Source organism: Anolis sagrei, chromosome 6, assembly GCF_037176765.1.
Source record: "Anolis sagrei isolate rAnoSag1 chromosome 6, rAnoSag1.mat, whole genome shotgun sequence".
NCBI classification, from domain to species: Eukaryota; Metazoa; Chordata; class Lepidosauria; order Squamata; family Dactyloidae; genus Anolis; species Anolis sagrei.
The window spans coordinates 101,127,238-101,151,994 of record NC_090026.1 but is presented as its reverse complement, the minus strand read 5'-3'; the positions used below and the strand labels follow the sequence as shown (position 1 = coordinate 101,151,994).

Sequence of the window (24,757 nt, the reverse complement as noted above, 5' to 3'; positions counted from 1 at the left end):
CCCATAAGCTATCAGCTACAGCTGTTGTACAGAGGCGTTTCCTTAGGGACTAAATGTTCCTGTCTAAACTGGTTTATCTGAGAGTTTCCCTTTATGCAAGCAAATTACATAATCTGCTGTAACCAAAACTTTTTTTTAATTATGATCCTTGGAAGACTGCAAAGAAAGCAAGTGCATTCTACAGGGCAAAGTCTTCTAGGCTGAAACCTGGATGGGTGAAAAACAGAACAGAGAAAGGCCATTGTAGATGGTTGATTGTAAAGCCAAAGCTGGGCAAGCCAGGGAGGGGGCGGGTGGGCTATGTGGAGACAAATATAAAAATTGAATGGTTATGTTTAAAAAGTTAGATAGGGCCATATAGAAATAGAATAAGGGCCAGTTAAGACTAGAGCAATGAAGATCTGAACAAGGATTTGGTGAGCCAAGGGTGCTTCTACATAGACACTATACTATAACATAGTCTGAAGGTGGATTAAAACAATGCAGTGACTACATGAAACCCCAGGAACTAGTTTTAACAAACGAGTGATTGTTAATTCCCCAACAAACGTCTGTGTAGAAGCACCTTAAAGAGGTATAAAATACCCAAGGAGAAATGTCGTTTGTTTGAAACCATGGTGTTACTAATGTACTATGGATTTCACTTACAATAAATATTTACGGTTTCTTTCCAGCATTTCTTTCTGGATTTATTATTTTAATAATTAATAATAGGATCAATTCTACTTTATCATATCCAGTGACCAAAACATCCACTTGTCCAGTAGAGTGGTCATCTTGAGGCTCAAATACCAGACTTGGGGGGGGGGGACTAGAATAAAAGGGCAAGATGAGTGAGAGGAACCCAGAGGATCTGTCACACAGACCTTTGCATGAAATTCTGTACAGGTTACTTTTGCAACAAGCTTGTTGGAGCATGCAAGGAATCAGTTGGAGCATGCAAGGAATCAGTGCATGAAGCTGATTGTCAGGCAATGCCCAGAGAGCAAGCTGAGTCTGGGACTTTTGGATAATGTTACATTTTTGTTCAGGCTTGAGCTATGCAGGTACCAAGAGAGACAGTTTGAAAACAGAAACACACACAGAGAGATTCTGAAGTGTGCTCTTGCTTCATGATGGTACTCACCTTTAAGGCCTTGCATGGTCTGGGGCCGATGTATCTGAGGGACCGCCTCACCCCCTACCAACCCCAGAGATCCCTCCATTCTGAGGACCAAGATCTATTGGAAGTCCCCAGTGTCAAGACCTTGCGCCTAACAGCAACCAGGCGCAGAGCCTTCACAGCAGTGGCACCATCACTCTGGAATACTCTGCCACCTGAAGTCCGTGCCTTGCGGGACTTACCAGCTTTCTGCAGGGCATGTAAGACATACCTGTTTCGATGGGCTTTTAATGTTTGATATCGCTGTTTTTAAATTGTTTTAAATTTCTTTTAAATTTTGTTAGTTTTTAGCTATTCTTGTAAGCCGCTCCAAGCCCCAGGGGAGTGGCGGCATATAAGTTCAAATAATAAATAAATAAATAAATAAATAAGTTGCTGAAGGAGTTTATCCACATGGGCAAAGAAAGACAATTCTAAATCTTTCATAAAAGGACATTATGTGAGTTGATGCAACTCACCACATTGTACATATGTTGTTCTGAGATACCAAAGAGTAAACTACTTGTTCTTTATTGTTCACCTGTGTGGCAAATTTTCTTTCTCTGGCAAGGCAGTGTGTGGACTGATCAAACGTGAACGACACGTGGTTTATCTTACATTACACCACAAAGCTGACATGGGCTTATAATAGCAGCAGGAAAAGTACATGTGGCCCCAGGACCCACTTTTTTAGTTCCCCAAAGCTGCACAAAAGAAAGCGTATTTTTGCACATTGAAAATGTGGCCCAAAATGGTGATATGTGTGAAAACATTGGTCCAGGTCTTGTCCCTGCTTTGTAAGGGCCATATGTCTTAAGTATATATAATTAGGTGATAAACGTAATGTTAGCACACAAGGACTATTCTTTTGTGTGTTTTTTCTTAAGCTCTATTGCAAGCTTTTACAAACCTATCTCATTCCTTTGTCTACTTTTTGCGTCTTCTCCAAACGTAAAGCGTCATCTAAAGAAAGGTCACAGTTGAGCCTTTCTTGTCGTTGCACTGCCCTTGCATGGCTATTGTCCCATTGTTACATATTTCTCTCCCTCGTCTCTCCAACACTAAAAGAAATATTTCTAAAATGAAAACCACAGGTTCTCAAGCCTCTGAGGAAACTTCCTTTTCTAAGTATTTCCAGGGGGTGATGACCATGACAGGGCAGATATATATATATATATATATATATATATATATGGAGAGAGAGAGAGAGAGAGAGAGAGAGAGAGAGAGAGAGAGAGAGAATCTGCTTCATATTAATCCTGGCATTCAGAACAGGTTAGAGGGCTCAGCTAGTTTTGTAGTTGGTTATTATCAATGAAGAGGTCTAAGTAAATACAACAGATCCCATTTGATCTTCAAAGCTAAGCAGGCCAGCCCTGGTTATTATTTGGATAAGAAATACCTGGTGGTGCTAGATATCAGAAGAAACTGGCAAAACCACACCCGAGTCATTCCCTAAGGACAGTGGCTCTCAATCCTGTGGGTCCCCAGATGTTTTAGTCTTCAACTCTCAGAAATCCTAACAGTTGGTAAACTGTATCGTTGAAGGCTTTCATGGCCAGAATCCATGGGTTGTTGTAGGTTTTTCCGGGCTATATGGCCATGTTCTGGAGGCAATTTTTCTCCTGACGTTTCGCCTGCATCTATGGCAAGCATCCTCAGAGGTAATGAGGTCTGTTGGAACTAGGAAAAACTAGGTTTATATATCTGTGGAATGACCAGGGTGAGACAAAGGACTTTTATTTTATTTATTTATTTTTATTTATTTAGTACACTTGTATACCGCTAATATCTCAGCCTAAGTCGGCGACTCATTGCGGTTTACAGCATTTAAAAACAACAATATTCCAATTAAAATATAAAAAACACATACATATACAATACACAGTATTGGGCCACCAATACAGACCAATGCATCTCTTAAGTCAAAATCATAATCCAATTTCGTTGTCTGTGATTACCAGTCCTTGATCAAAACTTCATCGCATCGGATTAGCCGAATGCTTGCTTAAACATCCATGTCTTCAGTTTTTTTCGAAATACCATCAGCGAAGAGGCTGATCTTATCTCTATAGGGAGGGCATTCCAAAGCCGCGGGGCCACCACAGAAAAGGCCCTGTCTCTCGTTCCCGCCAGCCGCACCTGTGAAGCAGGCGGGATGGAGAGAAGGGCCTCTCCCGAAGATCTTAGGGTCCTGGTGGGCTGATAGGGCGAGATACGTTCGGATAGATATGTTGGTTTGCTGGGGCTAGCTGTGGATGGTAAACTGGCTGGGATTTTTGGGAGTTGTAGGCAAAAACACCTGGGGACCCACAGGTTGAGAACCACTGCCTAAGGAAACCATATGGAATTCATGGTGTTGTCCTAAGTCAACAAGTAACTAGACAACACAGTATCAACAAACAAGGGTTGCCTATGAACATGTCCGCATACCATATATAACACAGCCCAACAAAAACATTTCTTTTTCTTGGTGTCTGTTCCTGGGATTATCTGGGGCACTGATTAAGAAAATTGCATTGGATCAGCTTTAGTTTCTTAGATTTTCTATCATGATTTTCCATGGGCGAACAGATACAACTGATATATGGCATATGTCTGCATCTCACAAGCCTAAGCTGATAGGGGAACATTGGTGCCATTTCTGGAATCAGTCGGTCAAATATATTCAGAAACAGGACTAACATTTGAGGCACCAAAACGTGCGTTGGCCAGTGTCAATTCTGAATGTCAAAAGGGTGATATACCTGTCTCAGAAATCTGCTGGCCTTCTCCTGCTCCAGTACTATTTGGCAGTGGGGATATTACCACTAATAAACAAAGAATTAGAAACTTTTTTCTTTTTACTCCTCTGACCTATCTTCCTTTTTCCCTGCTCCCAAGGCAGTAGTTTAATTTTGTGTGTGTGTGTCAGGAGCGATTTGAGAAACTGCAAGTCACTTCTGGTGTGAGAGAATTGGCCATCGGCAAGGACGTTGCGTAGGAGACGCCTGGATGCTTTGATGTTTTACCATCCTTGTGGGAGGCTTTTCTCATGTTCCCGCATGGGGAGCTGGAGCTAACAGAGGGAGCTCAACCCACTCTCCCCAGATTTGAACCACTGACCACTATAGTCTGCTTTTTGCACAAGTCCTTCCCCAACCCTCTCTAATTCTGATGTCTACCATATCCCTGGTTACTGGTTATTGAGGTTTGGTTTTGATATTTTTATACCTTGCTGTTTTTATTTATTTAATTAGGCTGCTATATGTCTATTGTTTTTAACTGTGCTTTGTTGATATATTTTGTTGTATGCCTTTAGCTTGGTTCCCCATGTAAGCTGCTCTGAGTATCTTTGGGAAGATGGTGGTGGGATATAAAAGTAAAATTATTATTATTGTCATCAGAGTGGCAAATGCCTAGGGTCTATCATTCATTCTTTCTTCCCGCTGAAACATCTTTGCATCACACAGGGAAAAAGGCTTTCTTTCATGGCACACATCTTGCAGTGTTTTCCCCACCCTGCTACTTCTACAAGCAGAAGTCATTATGGAATTGAATCTGCAAACATTAATCCTTGCCCATGTCCATATAGCCTGAAAACTCAAAGACTGACACTCTTTTGGTATCTTTATAATCTCCTTTATTTTATTTACAGACTTGTTTTAGTTGTACTCGCCTAAAGACTCAACTTATATGAAGAAAAGGCCACTTTTTATTTCACAGCTTGCTCATCCATTGACAGCCACTCAAAGTTTACTATTTGGCTGAAATAGTAGTTATACTGTTATCAGAATGAAGCACAATAAATGCAGATAATTGAGAGTGGCATAGAACTAGAACAGGTGGTTTAAACTCCAGCAAATTCATAGGAAACAACCCCAATATTATAAGAGTTTAATGCTAATGGAGCTGGGAAAGAAGGATAGACACGCAGCATTTAAAAAAATCTTTTTATTAAAAACATTACAGTACATTTCAAGTGTGCGTGAAACTAGAAGGCACATAATAGAAGAGTCTTCTAAAAGAAAAACTCCATTTTGAGTGTCCTACACTCGGTCCAGGCACTTTTTGACATTACATACAGGGCACCAAGCAGCACCAAAGGCTTCACTGCAGAAAAAAGAAATGTGTAGCCAGGCTCATGTTTGTTTCTGCACAATAATTGAACAGGAGGTGATAACATAATCCGTGACTGAGAAAAGCTGGCTGGCTCCTTTGGTTCTTTTTAGTAACAGTGCATAGCCTGACAGAACAGATTAAAACCTAAAGTAATGAATATTAAATCCTACATTACCTGCTGTACAAGGTCAAAGTGCATAAGCATTATCACAGCTATGAAAACACACTGAAGACATATGCAACTCTACACAGTTGATCTGAATATTAACCAATGCCTCTGTGGTATGATACTACATTATGCATTTATACATTGCACTAAGATAATACCAGTAACTCTTAATATAGAGGTGCCAACCCGAATAGGCACTTGAAATTGGCACGCTAAATAAACAGTTATTTTTCCACGATCAAGGCACAAAAACAGGCACTTTGCAAAACAAAGATCTGCAGTTTTTTCTAAACCTGGACAACATTTTCAGAGGGAAGAAAAACATCCGAAAATCCAGCAATGTTAGCTGTTAAAGCCTTTGTTGGTTCGCTGTACCAACTGCACACAATAGCCTCACATAGCTGGGATTACCTATTCGACTGAACCCGATGCCCACAGCAAATGTGGGCATCAGCAAATGTGACAGCAATGGAGCTTCCATAACTGACCACAGACACTAAATCTTCACAGTGATCCTTTTAAAATGAACTAGGATTAGTTCTTAAGCATATTTCTGCCTTAAAAAAAAAACCCAAACAGACTGACTGACCTAGATTGTCATTCACTGGGCCCATACCAAACTCCCAGTCTTTCAGGAGTGTAAATCATTTGGAATGGAATATTTCCCCAATCATTCCTTCATAAAAAGGAAACCATCCTGCCATTTCCATTCTATGTTCCTCTGCTTCTCACTCTGATTTCTTTTGAAATTCCGATTCACATCCCTCCAAAATGTTTCAAGCATGATTTGGGTATTTAAAGCTCTGGAAGCCACACTTTGAGAAGTGATCTGGGACTAACTGCTCACACACCAGGATTTCAAAAGTGTTCCAATTCCATGCGGTGAAAACCTCAAAGGTTGATGTTTACACACAGAAGCTTATCCTATATACATGTGCACAGATTGCTTGCAATTTAAAGATTGCTTGCTCTCATAATCTTCACTTACTCATACTACTGTTCCTCACTGTATGTAAAACCAGACATACCGTAACATTGCTACTTTGAAATACCTCCTTGATATCACTTTAAAATCCTTCTCCATGACTGTGGGGAAAATTCCACATTCAGAAAGGCAATGAAAATCACTATATGCAAGTACTGCTAGTTTTGGAACAATCTTCAAGTAATGGTTAAATTTTGGAATAACAATGAATAGATGTGACTTTCTGTATCATGCTACAATATAACATTTTAATCAAATCCAGCCACTTCTAGTGGGGGCAAATTTCAACTGGATCCTCCATTGGTTGCTATAGATATACATCTTTGCATCAGAATGAAATACTAACTGATAATATTTGAGGAAAGTTAGTATTTTGTGTTGGAGTGCAACCATGACAAAGGTTTTGAAAACATTGTCCTAACTCCTAAGTCTGAAAACACTACTACTTTGGAGTGTTAGTCTAATGTTCAAAAGAACAAAAAAAAAATCACCTGCACACCCATCTATGCATTCGATTTTCCTTATGTATCAAGCTTCATTACATATTCTCGAACACAAATACAGTACATGTACACTCTGTACACTCCCATTCTGTATAATTACTTCCTTCTCGAGCAGATCGTGGTACAGAATTGGAGCAACATCAAGTTATTTGTTTCCTTAGTCCTGTCCGAAACATGGATTTCTGATCCCCTTTCAATATCCTGCACAAATGCGGGTTTCATGCAGCTGCACTCTGTCGTGACAGATTTTTTGGTTCTTTACTTGGAACACACCAGTCATCTGCTTCTATAGGAGTCTGATAATGCTTGCAGGCTGATTTGTTGAAAACAGGAAGCTTTTCTATAGATTCTGTGGAAAGGGCCTAGAAAGCAAGACCAAGATTTATAGTTAGGTATAATGTGTGGACCACCTGGTGGTGCAGCGAGTTAAACCGCTGACCTGTTGAATTTGCTGACCAAAAGGTTGGCAGTTCGAATCCGGGGAGCGGGGTGAGCTCCCGCTGTTAACCCCAGCTTCTGCCAACCTAGCAGTTCAAAACATGCAAATGTGAGTAGATCAATAGGTACCAGTTATGTGGGAAGATAATGGCGCTCCATGCAGTCATGCTGGCCACATGACCTTGGAGGCGTCTACAGACAACACTGGCTCTTCAGTTTAGAAATGGAGATAAGCACCACCCCCCAGAATCGGACTCGACTAGACTTAATGTAAAGGAGAAACCTTTACCTTTTATCATCTGAGACAAACCAAAAGTGTTCTTTTGGGTCTACTTATTTCATTTTATCCATTAATATCCTACTTTTCCCCAAGGTGACTTACAACTTATTAAAAACAGTACAGATTAAAAACTACACAAAAAAACTCAGTTTAAAATGTCAATATAAAATTTATTTTTAATGTTAAACTCATTAAAATATATTAGAAGACAATGTACAAACCAACAAAACAGCACGGCACACCAGTAAAATGCCCATCGTTGTCAACTTTTTAAAACTACATAGTAGTTCAAAAACTACTTAATGGAATAAAAATGTTTTTGCTTATTGGTGGAAAGAGAGCCATACTAGCCTCCCTAATGAAAAACATCTGGACTACAGATACTTTTAAGAAGTTTCAAAAAAGTGAGGTGTCATATATGTTTCTCCTTAATATAAATGTCATATTTAATTGTTTTTCATGTTAAGTTCACCAGAATGCACATGTGAAGAGGAGCTAATTTAATTTCTTCAAATACAATCTGGATACTTGTTCTCATAACAGTTCTTCTGCCTTTTTTGTAAGAAATTCAGCATGTCTCACAATCCACGGGATTGCAAAATAAGTTAATAAGTTCCAATGGTCTGGAATCAGCAACATAAATTCCTTAAGAATGCATTCTGTATCTAATAGTAAATCATTTACTATTAAAACCAAATAGGCCAAAGCTGGCACATATCCAGTTTTAAAAGCTCGTTAACAGTAATTTAATTTGCAGTGTTACAAAACTATTGGAATGGAAAAGAAAGAATAAGAACAAAACATACCTTCAAGTAAATCAGAGCATCTGTCCCATAGCCAGAAATGGAACAAAGATTGAGGTCCCCATGAAAGTATTTAGCATACAGGCGAGAAATTGGCAATCCATAACCAAAACCAGCCTAGAGATAAAGAAGTAATTTCATTAGATTTCCCCCTTTTCTAGTTCAAATACCGTAGAATGGAAAATTTACTGGTGTAAATTCCAAATGAAGACTCTTATGCTCTACTGTAACTATTCCAAGGGGAACATGAGGACAGTAGACACGTTACAGCATTGGTTCCCAACCTTTGGACCTCCAGATGTTTGGGATGTCAACTCCCAGAAAGCCCAGTCAGTTTATCAGCTGTTAGGAACTGTGGGAGCTGATATCCAAAACACCTGGAGGCCTAAGGATTGAGAATGAGTACATTTCAGACACAATGTTTACTTCAAGCTGCTTTGTGTATTGCTGACCTCATTACAAACATTCAGATAGTTTCTAGAATGACACACTACTGGTGTTCTCTTTTAGGGATCCTCTTAAAAAGCTGGTCCATTTACCCAAGCAGCAATGATTAACAGAAAAAGAAGAAAAGGGGAGGTAAGAAACCTAATTTTACAAGTAAAATACTTGGGACTGTTAAACTTAATTTTTCATTTAATATGTCACTTGTGAGGGTACACTTCACATGACCCAGCAAAACCCACAAACAATGTCCTTCTTATAGAAGAAAGAGATTAGGCTAGAATTCTTGCCTCAAAATATGACTTTTGTTCAAAATCATCTCATAACTTGGTCATATGTATCCCTATGCACAGGCCAATATCAAGGGGTCTAATTCCACATCCAGTTGTCAAGAATTGGATTTCTTCTCCCTTCAAAAAATGCTGTACAGTATAGTAAAGTGTTTTTCAACCTGTGGGTCCCCATATGTTTTGGCCTTCAACTCCCAGAAATCCTAACAGTTGATAAACTGGCTGGAATTTCTGGAAGTTGTAGGTCAAAACACCTGGGGACCCACAGGTTGAGAACCACTGGTATAGCATGAGATCTAGACTTATACATGGCCCTGTATAGACAGAGTTTTGCATTCAGAGGATGTGATATTGGACTCTTGCAATTAACACACACATCAACAAAGTAATGATGCAGCCACTGCAGATATCAGGCAAGTTGATACAGGGATCTCCAAACTAAGGCCCACGGATCCTCCTAAAGTCATTTACTTCATCATTTAATTCATTCATTTTTTTTTCAAAGTATAGTCTGCCCCTCACCCCACCCCAAGTCTGAGGGACCATGAACTGGCCTTCTATTTAACAAGTTTGAGGGCCCCTGATTTAAAGCATCCTGTCTCAATTTGTCATAAGCCTCCTCATAAAAGCAAGGAAGGTTCTTATAGCCCAGGCTTCTTACCAAAGGAGTTGTATTCTTGTTATCCATTACAGGCTTTGGTGCAGTAGAATATGTGTAGCTGAAGAGGCTTTCAATTTTCCTCACTGGAACGCCACCTCCTCTATCAGATATCTAGATTAAAAAAATAATTTTAAGGGTTAAAAATATACATTTGACATATGAGTAGCTGCAGCCAAATAAAAGGACTAATTCACATGTCCTTGTTTTTAAAGGCTTCAATCTCAAAGAATATTTGACTTAGTTTTAATTGCATTCCATCACAGCAATCCTATTTATATCAATGAGACTATGTATGGAATGGATTAACCCCCCCCCCCTTTGTTGTGCTCTTTAAACAGTTAAGAGTGAAATATGGAAAAAGCCAAGTTACCTTGATTGACAGATCTTCCTTTCCAAGCACAACAGTCACTTCCACTGGATCAAGGGAGGGCTTGTTTTCTTGATGCTCAACTGTTGCCCTCATTGCATTCTGTAAGAAAAAAATAGAAAGAATTTGATTTGAAAAAGAATGACTTTTGTCATTTTGAGTAGTAATCAGCACACAACAGACTGAATTGCTAATGTTTCCTTCTATTTTCATTTTCTTGCTTTATGACAGTGGTTCTCAACCTGTGGGTCCCCAGGTATTTTGGACTACAACTCCCAGAAATCCCATCCAGTTTACCAGCTGTTAGGATTTCTAGGAGTTGAAGGCCAAAACATCTGGGAACCCACAGGTTGAGAACCACTGCTCTATACGTTCTATTGTGAGGCCTAATCTGAAATATGCAGGAAGAGTTGCAATGTAAAAGGAAGTCTAAAAATGAATACTTTATAACCACAAATACCAACCTTGAAGAGTTCAAACAGCATGTGAAAGAGATGAGAAGGTACATATACTATGTGAATAGGCTGTCCAGCTGTCTTTCCTGCAGAAGAATACAGAAATAATAATCAACTCACTAGTTTTATTACCAAGCTACAACTTAAAACAATTATTGTTGGTGAGCATGTTGGTTTTTAATGAGAACTATCCATGCCAATCAGAATCCTACAGAATATCACCCTTAATTTTATATAGCAGTGGTTCTCCAGATGTTTTAGACTGCAGCTCTCCAAATTCCTGACAGTTGGGAACTACAATTCTATAGCATTGTGATTTTGGTCATGCCTAAATGGATAAGTGCAACTATGCAAATTCCACATTATCTCTAAAAAACATCAAGCTTACAATTCCAGGATAAGTACAAATTAGGGAGCAGCAGCAGCAGTTAAGTTATAGGAAAAGTAAAACGCCTGTAACCTATGAAAGCTTTAGGGAATTGCCTAATATTATGGAACAGAGAAATACTCACCATTCACTTGAGTGAGCTTTAACTCTGGAGAAGCAAAGTAATACTGGTCACAAAGCATCTGAGCACTTTGGAAAGCATCTGGAATTTATTTTGAGGGAGAAAAAATAAAGCATTGTTTTAAGAATTTTTAGATATAGTGTTACCTATTTCTTAAAGATTATAAGAATGCAGCATTAATCAGCATTGCAGTAAATTCAGGGAATTCATCCTCCCAATTTTTGAGCTCTATTACTGTCCACACTATAATTCTATTAATGTTTGAACTAAAGCATTAAGAACATTAGTACAGAATTATCCCATTTATAGGACAATTGCATACTCATAACTAAGTCCCACTGATCTCAAAGTAATTCTCAGATGTATACGTACCATGGACCAGGTCAACAACATCACAGCATGGGTCAATGCATCCAATGTGTCGTGGATTACCGATATTGTTATTGTTGTCAAAAATAAGTGCTGTTGAAAAAAAAGATATAAAATGATTAATCAAAGAATTATTTTAAGATGGGTACTGCCGTTATGCATCTTCAAGCAATTTCAGACTTGGTCAGAATTAATTAAAGTTATTCCAATAAAAATTTTCAGACACATTTTATAATTTTTATCCCAGGCTTCCCACAAGGAGTTCATAATGATATAGATGAGATTATCTGTTTTGAATTTCACAACCACCCTGTAATGCAGAAATGGGCGACTGGTGTAAGACCTGGCACCACATTTGGACTCATTGAATGACTTGTGAATGACTTTTGGGATGCAATAATATATAATCAAATTTCTCCAAGGGTCACAAAAGAAAATGCAACCAGTTCATTATGTAGATTTCCTGATGCAGATTTGCTACTAGGCATTGGAAGTACTTTATGTTATTAAGTTTTAGCACAGCACTCTAGAGTACAATATGCAGTTTATTGTTGTCTTTGCTATATTTTTTAACTACCGAAAGAGATGGAAACCAACTTACTGTGCTGGTTTATTAGCATCCGGATGGATATCCGGTTCATGTAAAATCGATCCAAGAAGTACTGAATGTTTTGATTGATGAATGGGTCCATCTTCGATGAATCTCTGTATTCTAGAACTCCCTGGGCCATTGTGGGCACCACATCATGATGTCGGTTTCTGACTTTAATAATGGCATCTATAAAACTGGATGGGGGAGAGAAAATTTTAGGCTTGGTCATACAAAGAAGTGTGAAAAGAAAATGAAACAAGTTACCATTTCAAGATTAGTCTCAATTGTGAACTTAGTAGGAATTATTTGTTTTTCTCTGTGGAAAAGAACCTAAGTAAACCTTGAATAAATACATGGGTTTCTTTATCACTCTAAGATATCCTAATTATCCTGACCATTTAAAAGTTATTGCCTTGTTTTAATTCCATGTGTCATTTTCTGCAATATGAGATGTTTGTCAGTTTTGCTGCTGTAATCTTATGAATAAATTTATCTCAGTACATTATAACTGAGCATCTCTGTTTTCTGAATTGGACAATAATCAAGTTTCTAACAAGTGTCAGCAGTCAGCCATTAGCTTGAACATAGTAATTTGCTGTTAAAACACAACACAATGAACTTACTCTGACAGAACTTTGTGGTCATCAGATTTTTTATCATGGAACTCCACCAGCTCCATTAGGCTTTGGACATACCTGTTGAAAAGTACACGTAAAGTAAATCTGAGGTGATAAGGTCAAGGCAGGGGAAACTTATTTGCACAGGTATCATGACATAAGTTTTAGCAATTCAGTAACTCAAACAGAAGACAAACTAAGAATGAGTAAAATACTTCAGTTATGTCTAGAGAAAGGTAAGAAAAATATTGTTGTTGCATGCTTGCACCAAAATATGAATAATGAAAAATTGGGATTTTTTTTTCTGATATAAGTTTGTATGCATACTTCTTTCGATTTACTAAGTCAACCACTGTGAGGAATTGTATGTTTCTAGTATGTGTGTGATACCATTTAGCTTGCAGCTTTACTCATAGTCAAGAAGAACAATGCTTGTACATCTGCACAAACACTGCCTGGTGAAAAACATTTATTTAGCTTCCTCTATCTTGATATGACTAATGCCACCACTGATAAGGATATCGGTAGAAAAAACAAACAGAAGGCTCTACACTAGCTTGATTTATGTTTAACAAGTAGCTGCAGAAACTGCAAAACTTTGTTGAGAATGCATTAACTGCCCATTTAGTGTTAGGGAAAACAACCCTATAATATAGCAGGGCATCCAAAAATCAAACAGGATAAAAGTTGAGCATTAGCTCACATCTAGCCAAGCGTGAAGTACCGTGTGATGTGGCTGTAAATAATTTAGAGCTTAGACAGGCGAAAATGCAGAGTCCAATCTTAAAAATCTCAAAAGGTTTAGTTACAATAATAAAGATCTAACTACATTTCTTCATGGTAAAGAACTGGCTCTGAGCTACTTTAGCACCCGTGTCTGCTACAATTTCAAAGAGAGGGAAAACACCAATCACTTCATTTCTCCTGACACACAAGCAGAGAGCGATCTCAAAGCACACAGCACATACTCAGATGTAAGAAAACAGAAGTTGGATTTAAAAAAAGGCTTGCAGCAGAAAAGTATCCATTCTACACAACCAATCAGAATGAAAACAGGAAGAGAAAGATACATTCCCAACTGTCATAAAGGAGACATAGGGGAAGGGAAACCCTCAGATTATTCTAATGCTAACTAACTTCTCCTCGTTGAGGACTTGAGACTTGGGAAGTGTGGGGTTGAATTCCAACATTTAGCACATGCTATTGTGTTCTATGACATACTGACTTATATAGACAGATAAATGTTGAAAACCCTTTTTATGCCTCAATTCAAGAGTTTCATTTAGTTAAGAATTTCAGAACAAGCAACATGTTTTTGAGGATTAAAACTTAAGATAGTAGAATGTATTTATTTGTTTACGATATTTATATCCTGCCTTTCTCTACCCCGAAGGGGACTCAAGACGACTTACAGATTCAATGCCTTAACCACAATACATTAAAGTAAAATACATTAAAATTAAAAATCAACATTAAATACATTATAAACATTATTATCATTATCAACCATGCAATCAGCAATCATAGTCCATCCAGATTATTCCGATAGTCACTGCACATAATTCTGATTAATCTATTGCACTATGGTTGTTCTCTGAAGGTTTGATCCCAGAGCCATGTTTTAACTCTTTTTTCTGAGGGTCAGGAGGGAGGGGGTTGATCTAACCTGTCACTGTTATGCCTGTCACAGACTTACCAGCTTTTTACCAACTGTACTGAAGGAGTGCTCAACAATGGACTAGGAAGGAGGTCAATTTCTTTCAGAATATTTGCTAGCCGCACAGGAAGTTCATGCCGAAGAAATGAAAAAGAGGTCTTTTCACAAGCATTAGTTGACCCTAAAAGAGATTTAAATTAACGTCAGTGTAGGTATGTTAGGAAGTACACCAACAAAGTTCACATCTCATCATTGCGTTATACAGTAAGTAATGAATATACTGTAGCGGTTGCTACCTTTGAGTCCCTCCAGGGGTGAGAAAGGCAGTATATAAATACTGTAAATAAATAATAATAAGTATTAAAACAAAAGAGCTTTCTGAACAATCTGCAGAAATGCAATTATCAATAGAAAATAATCAGCAAAATGATCTGGTCTAATCCTTCTATGCTTATGATTTGTTTGTCACAAATAGTTGTGCACCCAAAGCAGAAGTCTAGATATGAGTTACAAAAAGTTACAAGAAAATTAAATTAATAATCTATGGCTGCCTTTGAGGCGGGCGGTTAAATTTAGGAAACAATTGAAGTGGGTTATGTGTTAATAAATCCTTAACAATTAACCAATTTCACAAAATTAGATGTGGTACATTTTTCGTTGAATAATTTTGCTTAACATTACATTTTCATATGTGTGAGAACTATTCAGCAGTGGAACTCTCTGTCCCAGAGTGCGGTGGAGGCTCCTTCTTTGGAGGCTTTTAAACAGAGGCTGGATGGCCATCTGTTGGGGGTGCTTTGAATTAGATTTTCCTGCTTCTTGGCAGGGGGTTGGACTGGAAGGCTCGCGAGGTCTCTTCAACTCTATGATTCAAAAATGTGTCTGGCTTTTCAACAAGTCAAAATTGTTGGGGTCTTTAGAAGACAGATACTGCTACATGAAAGCCAGGGGTTCCTAACAGATCATATCACACAGACTTGGTGCCACTGAAGGCATATGCAGTAAACAAACTACTAAGCTTTTAGGGTCATACAGCCCAGAAAATTCACCGCAACCCAAAACAACTGAGTGGCCATTAGATGTATAGATACTTAATGTCTTGCCCTAATAAGAGAGTTAAGGAGAACTATCAATAATAAAATATTTCTATTGCATAATCTTAACTGCAGCAATGTTGAAGTAATATAGAAACTTGCTTATTGGCTTATATATAGTTAGAGGGACAAGCAAAATCCTATTTCTAGCATCCAATTGCTAATTCTGATGGACTTAAGTAAATTATTTAAATTCTTAAAAAGATTTGCTTACATTTTTTAAAAAAGTCAAAAATGTTATTTTGGAGGCTGTTTGGGAACAACATTTGCATAGTAAAGCATAGCTCCCATTTCAGAGAGACAGGAAGTCAACACAGTTTTATATAACATGTTTATTCAATGTCTGTCCTTCCAAAAAGAGTATTTACTTAAGGGCACAGTTTTCAAATGTTTCAATTTTTATTGCACAAAATATTTAGTTACATGGAGTAAACACTATATAACACACTTCTAAAAACTTCAGTTTATTGACCAATCCCACAAGGTTTGAGAAATGTGGAGGCTTACTTCTTCCAAGATGGGCTTTCTGAACATTTGCTTTCTAAGAAAACTGACATTACTGCATGCATTATTGCATTACACAAAACTACATGCTGAAAATGCTACAGTTAAACGGAACCTCTCTCCATACTTCAAATGCAGACACAAAAACAAAAGGAAGAGATGGACCACTTCAGAATACTTTTAACTGGAATGCAAGACAGAAAAACAAAGGGAGTTTTGTGCAGCCTTAAAGACTAGTCAATGTGATCCCATGCAAATTCACAAAGTCATATGTCCCATTTTGATCAGGGTTGTTCACTCACTGGGATTAATATCTTATATTACAGCTCTATAGCATACCATGATTGGATGCATAAATTGCATCAGACCAGATGAGTTCATGAAATCAGATGTATACATTGCATCAGTGCAGATGGGTGTACCTGAGGAATGGCCCTGGATGCATCTATCTGTTGTTAGAAATTGTGGGAGATGAAGTCCAAAACACCTGGAGGGCCAAAGTTTGCCCAGGCCTGATCTACACTGTAGTATGAATGCGGCTTGATACCACTTTAATTGCCATGTCTCGATGCTGTGGGACCCTGGGAGCTGTAGTCTTACAAGATCTTTAGATTTCTCTGCCAAAGAGGACTAGTGCCTTAACAAACTACAACTCCCATAATTCTACAACATTGAGCCAAGTCAGTTAAGAGTGGTATCAAACTGGATTCATTCTACAGTGTAGATGCACCCCTCTGATACAATCCAAACAAGTTTGCAGAAAGGTATCCATTGGGGTATGGTCCTAGTACCCCCTCTGGATGTCAAACCTCATGGATGCTCAAGTTCCATTATATACAGTAGCATAACAAAATAGTATCCCTTATTAAAAATGGATTTTTAATAATATTTTAAAAGCGGTGTAATGATTGCATCCATGGATGCAGAGACCTGTCTATAACCCTATGATAGTTTTAATAGCTTTAACTTTTTTGTGTGTCAGGAGCAATTTGAGAAGCTGCAAGTCGCTTTTGGTGTGAGAGAATTGGCCATCTGCAAAGGCATTGCCCAGGGGACACACAAATGTTTTGATGTTTGCCATCCTTGTAGAAGGCTTCTCTCATGTCCCAGCATGGGGAGCTGGAGCTGACACAGGGAGCTCAACCCACTCTCTCCGGATTCGAACCACTGACCTGTCGGTCATCAGTTCTGCTGGCACCCATTGTGCTACAGGGGGCTCAGAGTTTTAACTCATATGTTATTGTGTGGCTGCAACTCATCTGTAAGGATAGATGACAATGAAGAAAGGTTACGCTGCATTTCAATGCTACTGAATTTTAATAAGAAAGACCTATACGCCAATTACTTTGTGTAGCACTTTAGATTGTTGTGCTTTTATAGTGCATGCATTTGTTTATCTGCATGTGAATAGCATATGATCTAAACCAGAGCTTTCCAAACCATGTGCCGGCTGCAGTGCATAGGGGTGTGTAGCACAAACCTAATGAGAAAGCTTGGAAGTCTACGTGAAATGAACAATAAATCATATACACGCACACAAACAGAATTACGGTGTCACTCAGAAGTGCATCGTCAATATGAAATGCTTGGTCTAAGCGTGGTATGGGCAAACGTTGGCCCTCCAGGTGTTTTGGACTCCAACTCCCACAATTCCTAGCAGCCGATGAAATGTTTGGTCTAAGCATGGTATGGGCAAACGTTGGCCCTCCAGGTGTTTTGGACTTCAACTCCCACAATTCCTAGCAGCCTATCGGAGGGCCAACGTTTGCCCATATCTGGTCTATGCATTAATAAACAACAACACTGGAGAGAAAACAGCATCCCTCGCCATCCACAGGTCAAGAAAAGCTTCCCACCCCAATTTTGCATCTTCTCACTACAAGAGGCAACTTTGGAAGCCCAGAGAGCTGTAAAGAAAGGCTGCAACATCTCCACAGTCTTGCCCTGTCCCAAAATGCATTGATCTCTAATTGCAGCCATTCCTTCCATTGGGCATCCCACCAGGCACTGGATTGCACACAAACCCCTCCATTACCCCATTTCCCCCTCACCGAAATCCAGGAACTGCTTGATGGACAGGGGCGAAGGCGAGTAACGAGCAAAATGCTCCACTTCCCGGGTGGCCCTCCCGTTGCCAGGGTGGCCATGGCTCGTGGCGGCCAAAGGGGCCGCGTTCCGTAAGGCGATCCGAGCAGCCTTCATGGCCACGCTGGGGATGATGGGCCTGGAGTGCCTTGTTACCTTCCCTTGACAAACACTCTCTCTAGGAAGACTGAATTCCTTCTGACTTGCTTGTGCACGTGCAGGTTTTATTTATATCCTCCGAAGGGGGCGTGGCCAGAGTGGAGCCCCGCCTCCTAACTCTCCCAGTGGCCATGCCCACTGACAGGAATGACGTCAACAAGGGATTGAATTCGTTAGCTTTAGCTTCTCCCCTCCTTCCTTGGGGTATCAATTGCATACCTTTGGCCCCCTGAGAGCAGGAAAAGTGGGAAGGGGGCGTGTCGAAGGAAAAAAAGGTACGAAGTGGGCGTGGCCTTCGTTCCGTCCAATCAGACAGAGGTTCCTTCTCAAACCCATTTGCCCTTGTTTACAGTTTGAGGGATTGGAGATCACAAGGTGAACTTCCTCCCGAATCCTCCCCCCGCCCCCACTCACTCATCCTCGCGCCTGGAGCAACCGTCTTTCTGAGCGCGCTCCCGTTTGAATTCATTTCTTATTGGCTGGCTCGGCTTAAGGGTCCCCGATTAAGCCAATCAGAAAGCTGTATCCATAACTAGCGGCTTCGTCTCTGGGCGGGGCTTCGGCTGCGGCTCGAAGCGATAAACAAGTCGCTCTGATTCCTGAGGGGAAGGACAGGGAGGAGGAGGCTGTCCTCCTTTTTCCAAGAAGAGCGAGAACAACCGAGGAGGGAGGGAGGGAAGGCGGGCTCAGAGCCAGGCTGAGGGGGTGTGGCGGGAACACGCTGTGTGGGATAAACAGGTCCCTCAAAAGATGAAAAAGGAACAGCCCTTGGAAAGCACCATCTTTCCCCTCAGAATAGGCTAAATATAGAGTGACGTAAAACCTCACACGTTTGCTTCCCAAGAGGCTGCCACCTGAGGCAAAGGTGGTCACGTTTTCCCTCAGAGGGCCAGCTGCCACGTTTCTATTCAACACAAGTATTTCCCCCCTTTTTGTTGCGGGTTTTAAAAATATTATTATTACTATTATTTACTATATTTATACCCCGCTCTCTCTCACCGCAATGAAGACTCAGTGGCTTACAAGTTATATCTCCATCTAATGTATTGTATTATTAGCATAGCACAATCATAGCATTTTTTTTGTCGTGTCAGGAGCAACTTGAGAAACTGCAAGTCGCTTCTCCTGTGAGAGAATTGGCCGTCTGCAAGGACGTTCCCCAGAGGACGCCCAGATGTTTTGATATTTTACCACCCTTGTGGGAGGCTTCTCTCATGTTCCCACATGGAGAGCTGGAGCTGATAGAGGGAGCTCATCCGCGCTCTCCCCGGATTCGAACCTGCGATCTTCAGCCCTGCTGGCCCAGAGGTTTAACTCACTGCACCACTGGGGGCTCCTTATATATTATATCTTAGCATTTATTTATTTATTTACCTTACTTATATACCGCTGTTCTCAGCCCGAAGGCGACTCACAGCGGTTCACAACAAATACGAACAGCAAAAATTCAGTGCTACAGTATAGAAACAGTTAACAACCTAACACATTACACAATTAATAAACAGTTACTACATTAAGGTAAAGGTAGTCCCCTGACATTAAGTCCAGTCATGTCTGACTCTGGGGTGTGGTGCTCATCTCCATTTCTAAGCCGTAGAGCCAGCGTTGTCCGTAGACACCTCCAAGGTCATGTGGCCGGCATGACTGCATGGAGCGCCGTTACCTTCCCGCCGGAGTGGTACCTATTGATCTACTCACATTTGCATGTTTTCGAACTGCTAGGTTGGCAGAAGCTAGGGCTGACAGCGGAAGCTCACGCCGCTCCCCGGAATCGAACCTGCGACCTTTCGATCAACAAGCTCAGCAGCTCAGTGCTTTAACCCACTGCGCCACCGGGGGCTCCTTATCTTAGCATTATATATTACTATATTGTACAATGCCTGTTCTGGAACAGCTGTTCCAGGAGCTCCAGTTTTGTTTGCTTTGCATTTAATGTTTGTTATAGTCCTAAGTTTCAGGGACTCAGCAGATAGGTGGCTTCTTTTGGCTGCAATCATAGGGCAAGCCACCTGTCAATTATTGTTAGGTTCCCTGGTCCCGCCCCTTTTTGAGTTTTGGAGGGAATAGGAGCGTTTTTGAGTCAGTTCTCACAGAGAAGCCTTTTGCACAGGACATAAAACCAAGAGCTCCTGTAGAAAGTTTCGTCTTCTACGGCTTGGCCGGGGAGATGTACAGCCTACAGCCTGACCGGGGTTGTACAGCCTTACAGCTCCTTTGCTGAGGGACTTCAGCCAGCCATCACCGAAAACTGAACTCCTTTTCCCTTGGAAGTCTACAAAGCTCTGCTTGGTAAGGGTCACTCGCGGAAGCCAGATGCAGTTGGTACCGGGTGCAGGGGCTCCACACCAACGGAGGCAAGTACAGACTGCCCAGATTAGAAGTTAAGGATTTCCCCATTAGTTGGTTACAGTTAAGAAGATAGTGCCTGTTCCCAGTGAACAAGATTGCAAGAGCCAATAGACTGTTAAGAAAGCTTTAAAGTACCTGTTTGTTTTCATCAATAAAGAACTTTGTTGGACTTACTTTAAGCCTCTACAGAACTTTGTTTTGGGGAGGTCCAAGGGCCTTTAATCTGAGGCAGCCCCGGCATCCCGTTGGGCACACAGAATTTATGTCCTGTCTACAGTCATATGCTCAGGCCCAGCGTGCGACAGCACAATGCCACTACACCATAATATTAATAATATTACATGAAATATTTTATTAATATTATTATATTTTGTTATTATTAGTATTGTATTATATTATAATATTATTATCAATATTATATGTATATACAATATATTATATTCGTATCATAACTCAATATTTGTATTACCTAATACTGTATTGTTGCTGGGGGGAGGGCCCCTCGACTGATGGTACAGGAGACAAGGTGGAACTGTCTTCCTGGCTTCTCCTTTTCACTCTGGCCCCAGAGCGACGGTGCTGGAGGGAGGGGTCCTCGACTAATGGCACAAGTGACAAGGTGAAACTGATTTCCTGACTTCCCCTCTTCATTTTGGCCCCAGAGAGACAGTTGGTGCTGGGGGGAGGGCTCCTTGACTGATGGCACAGGGGACAAGGTGGAAGTCTCTTCCTGGCTTCCCCTCTTCACTCTGGCCCAGAGCGGCAGTTGCTGCTGGAGGGAGGGGTCCTCGACTGATGGCACAGGAGACAAGGTGGAACTCTCTTCCTGGCTTCCCCCTTCACTCTGGCCCCTCTAGCCCCATATATATATATATATATACACACACGTACACACACACAAAATATAAATGGGGTACCATTCTCAAATTTCTTTAACATACTTCAGTACCAATTATACTTGTATCTCTCTCTCTTTAAAGAGATTTAAAGATAGGCTTAAAGCCAACCTTAAAATCTGGCATAAACACTGAGAACTGGGAAGCCCTGGCCCTTGAGTGCTCTAGCTGAAGGTCAGCTGTGACCAGCAGTGCTACAGAGTTTGAAGAGGCAGGAGTGTATGGTGAAAGGGAGAAACCTGCCAAGAGGAAGGTGCATCAAGCCAACTCTGATCAGGACCATCTTCCATCTCAAAACTGATGTTCTCACCGTGGGAGAACATACAGATTAAGAATAGAGCTCCACAGCCACCTATGGAACCACCGCCAAGACACTGCACTTGGAGGACCATCATCCTCGGGCTACGAGGGATTGCCTAAATAAGTAAAGTTAGTAATACTTGCATCTTACCAACATTAAAAACATCTTTGTTGGAAACTGCAACTTTCTACAAGCCTCCTATACCAGTTATTTGTTAGGTTCGTATATAATTTGAGATTGCTTACTATACTATATATAGTATAGACCACACATGGAATATTCTGGGAACCACAATTGAAGAGAGATATTGACAAGCTGGAATGTGTTCAGAGGAGGACGACTAAAAAGATCAAGGGTCTGGAGAACAAGCCCTATGAGGAGCGGCTTAAGGAGCTGGGCATGTTTAGCCTGAAGAAGAGAAGGCTGAGAGGAGATATGATAACCATGTATAAATATGTGAGAGGAAGCCACAGGGAGGAGGGAGCAAGCTTGTTTTCTGCTTCCTTGGACGCGGAACAATGGCTTCAAACTACAAGAGAGGAGAGTCCATCTGAACATGAGGAAGAACTTCCTGACTGTGAGAGCCGTTCAGTGGTGGAACTCTCTGCACTGGAGTGTGGTGGAAGCTCCTTCTTTGGAAACTTTTAAACAGAGGCTGGATGGCCATCTGTCAGGGGTGCTTTGAATGCAATATTCCTGCTTCTTGGCAGGGGGTTGGACTGGATGGCCCATGAGGTCTCTTCCAACTCTTTGATTCTATGATTCTATATCCACAAAAGTCAGCACTGACACTGAAATACACCGCCTGAGCTCTGCAAGTGCAGTATTCTTCCTTATCAAGCAGAGAGTGTTTGAGGATCGGGACATCCATAGGGATACCAAGGTGCTTTTTTATAAAGCCATTGTCTTCCTAACCCTGTTATATGCCTGTGAAACATGGACTGTCTACAGATGTCACACTCAACTCCTGGAACGATTCCATCAGCGTTGCCTCCGGGAAATCTTGCAAATCTCTTGGGAAGACAGGCGGACAAATGTAAGAATGCTGGAAGAAGCAAAGACCACTAGCATTGAAGTGATGCTCCTATGCCACCAACTCTGTTGGACTGGCCATGTTGTCCAAATGCCAGATCACTGTCTCCCAAAGCAGTTGCTGTACTCCCAACTCAAGAATGGAAAGCGGAATGTTGGTGGATAGGAAAAGAGATTTAAAGATGGGCTTAAAGTTAATCTTAAAAACTGTGGTCTAGATACCGAGAACTGGCCCTTGAGCACTCAAGTTGGAGGTCAGCTGTGACCAGCAGTGCTGTGGAATTGAAGAGGCATGAATGGAAGGTGAAAAGGAGAAACATACCAAGAGGAAAGTGTGTCAAGCCAACCCTGAATTGCCTTCCACCTGGAAACCGATGTCCTCACTGTGGAAGAACATGTGGGTCAAGAATAGGGCTCTACAATCACCTATGGGCCCACCATCAAGACCCTATACTTGGAAGGCCATCAAACTCGGACAACGAGGGATCACCTAATGAATGAATGACTATATTGTACGTATATATTGGTATGCAGTTTTTCCCTTAACTATATTGTTTGAATTTGTGAGTGGGACTACAGACCATGTGATCCAGATCTGAGAATGTTCAGAGACTCCATTTTAGAATCTGTTTGAATCAGAAGTCTGTTGGAAGTCAGTTGATGCCAGTTAGAGTGAAGGGGCATGCACTCTGGACATACTCAGGAGTCCCTTTCTGACCCCAAAGTTTGTCATTTCTTGAGACTGCAAGAGTTCTTAAACAGACATTTTAATAACAACAACAAATTATAGTGTAGTGTATAGTATAGTTACCCATCCCCCTATTTGTACTGTCCCTGTTATTATTGACCAGTGGAAGGGGCAAGGGAGGAGGTGGGCTGGAACCTGTGAACAAAAATGAGGCGGGGAGGGGGGAGGAAGGGGAGCAAGGGAGTTGGCAAGGGCCAACAAACCAAACAACTAGCGGAACAGAAACTAAGACCTTGGTTTTGGATTGCGGCATGGAGGAGGGGAGGTGTTCCACTAGCCGAGAGGCCCCCATAGAGGTCGTGGTGGGGAGGGGGAGATGCGGAAAAAGGAGACCTCAAATTCGGCCTAATTCGGACCGCGTATCTACATTAATAATCCCAAATCGGTCTCCTAAGGTAAATTGGTGTAACCAGGTGAGCAGGCCCTCTGGATTGAAGGTGGTGCTGTTGAACGCCAGGTCTGTCAACGGAAAAACGACCTTTATCCAGGATTTAATCCTGGATGAGCGGGCAGACCTGGCGTGCATTACAGAGACCTGGCTGGATGAGGCTGGAGGCGTAAATCTTACCCAGCTTTGTCCTCCAGGCTTCTCCGTACAGCACCAACCGAGATCCGGGGGACGGGGAGGCGGGGTCGCAGTGGTCTATAGAGATTCCATCCATCTGACCAGGAGTCCCATCCCGCAGACCACAAATTTTGAAGGCGTCCACCTGAGGGTGGGTGACCGGGACAGAATAGTGTACCGGATTCTGCTAGTGTACCGTCCACCTCGCTGCACTACAGTCTCCCTACCTGAGCTAGCGGGGGTGGTCTCGAGCCTGGTGTTGGAGTCCCAACGGCTTCTTGTGCTGGGGGACTTCAATATCCATGCCGAGGCGACCCTCACAGGAGCGGCTCAGGACTTCATGTCTGCCATGGCGACCATGGGGCTGTCCCAACAAATATCTGGCCCCACCCACTGTGCTGGACATACATTGGACTTGGTTTTCTGCCAGGGATGGGAGCAGGGTGGCGGTGTGGAGGAGTTGTCCATCTCTCCGTTGCCATGGACTGACCACTTCCTGATCAGATTTAGGCTCACTGCGCCCCCTAACCTCCGCAAAGGTGGAGGACCCATTAAGATGGTCCGCCCCAGGAGGCTTATGGATCCGAATGGATTCCTGACGGCTCTTGGGAATTTTCCCGCCACCTCGGTAGGTGACCATGTC

The 24,757-nt window shown here is 41.3% G+C and overlaps 1 protein-coding gene across 2 annotated transcripts; it reads right to left on the bottom strand.

The window, feature by feature from the left end:
* Positions 1 to 5,059: 5,059 nt before the first annotated feature.
* Positions 5,060 to 18,716, bottom strand: PDK4 (pyruvate dehydrogenase kinase 4). 2 transcript variants are annotated; one of them, XM_060782228.2, is made up of 11 exons: positions 18,638 to 18,716; positions 14,421 to 14,562; positions 12,731 to 12,802; positions 12,117 to 12,301; positions 11,519 to 11,608; positions 11,150 to 11,227; positions 10,647 to 10,723; positions 10,186 to 10,284; positions 9,816 to 9,926; positions 8,424 to 8,537; positions 5,060 to 7,261 (listed from the first exon to the last, which is right to left on the bottom strand). In XM_060782228.2, the coding sequence occupies exons 1-11, from the start codon at positions 18,690 to 18,692 to the stop codon at positions 7,118 to 7,120; spliced, it is 1,167 nt and encodes a 388-aa protein (XP_060638211.2). In that variant the 5' UTR covers positions 18,693 to 18,716; the 3' UTR covers positions 5,060 to 7,117. The 2 variants fall into 2 exon arrangements, with proteins under 2 accessions (XP_060638211.2, XP_060638210.2); XM_060782227.2 differs by lacking the exon at positions 18,638 to 18,716 and adding an exon at positions 18,031 to 18,292.
* Between the last annotated feature and the right edge of the window lie 6,041 nt (positions 18,717 to 24,757).

What these genes read in the sequence shown, in the direction of transcription:
- PDK4 (XM_060782227.2), bottom strand. Translation starts at nt 18,181, where the DNA reads ATGAAGGCTGCTCGGATCGCCTTACGGAACGCGGCCCCTTTGGCCGCC. An exon ending in GACCACAAAGTTCTGTCAGA is followed by an intron (nt 12,302 to 12,730) that starts GTAAGTTCATTG and finishes TCCCCCATCCAG; the next exon opens with TTTTATAGATGCCATTATTA. An exon ending in TGCTGTTTGAACTCTTCAAG is followed by an intron (nt 10,285 to 10,646) that starts GTTGGTATTTGT and finishes TTTTTCTTACAG; the next exon opens with AATGCAATGAGGGCAACAGT.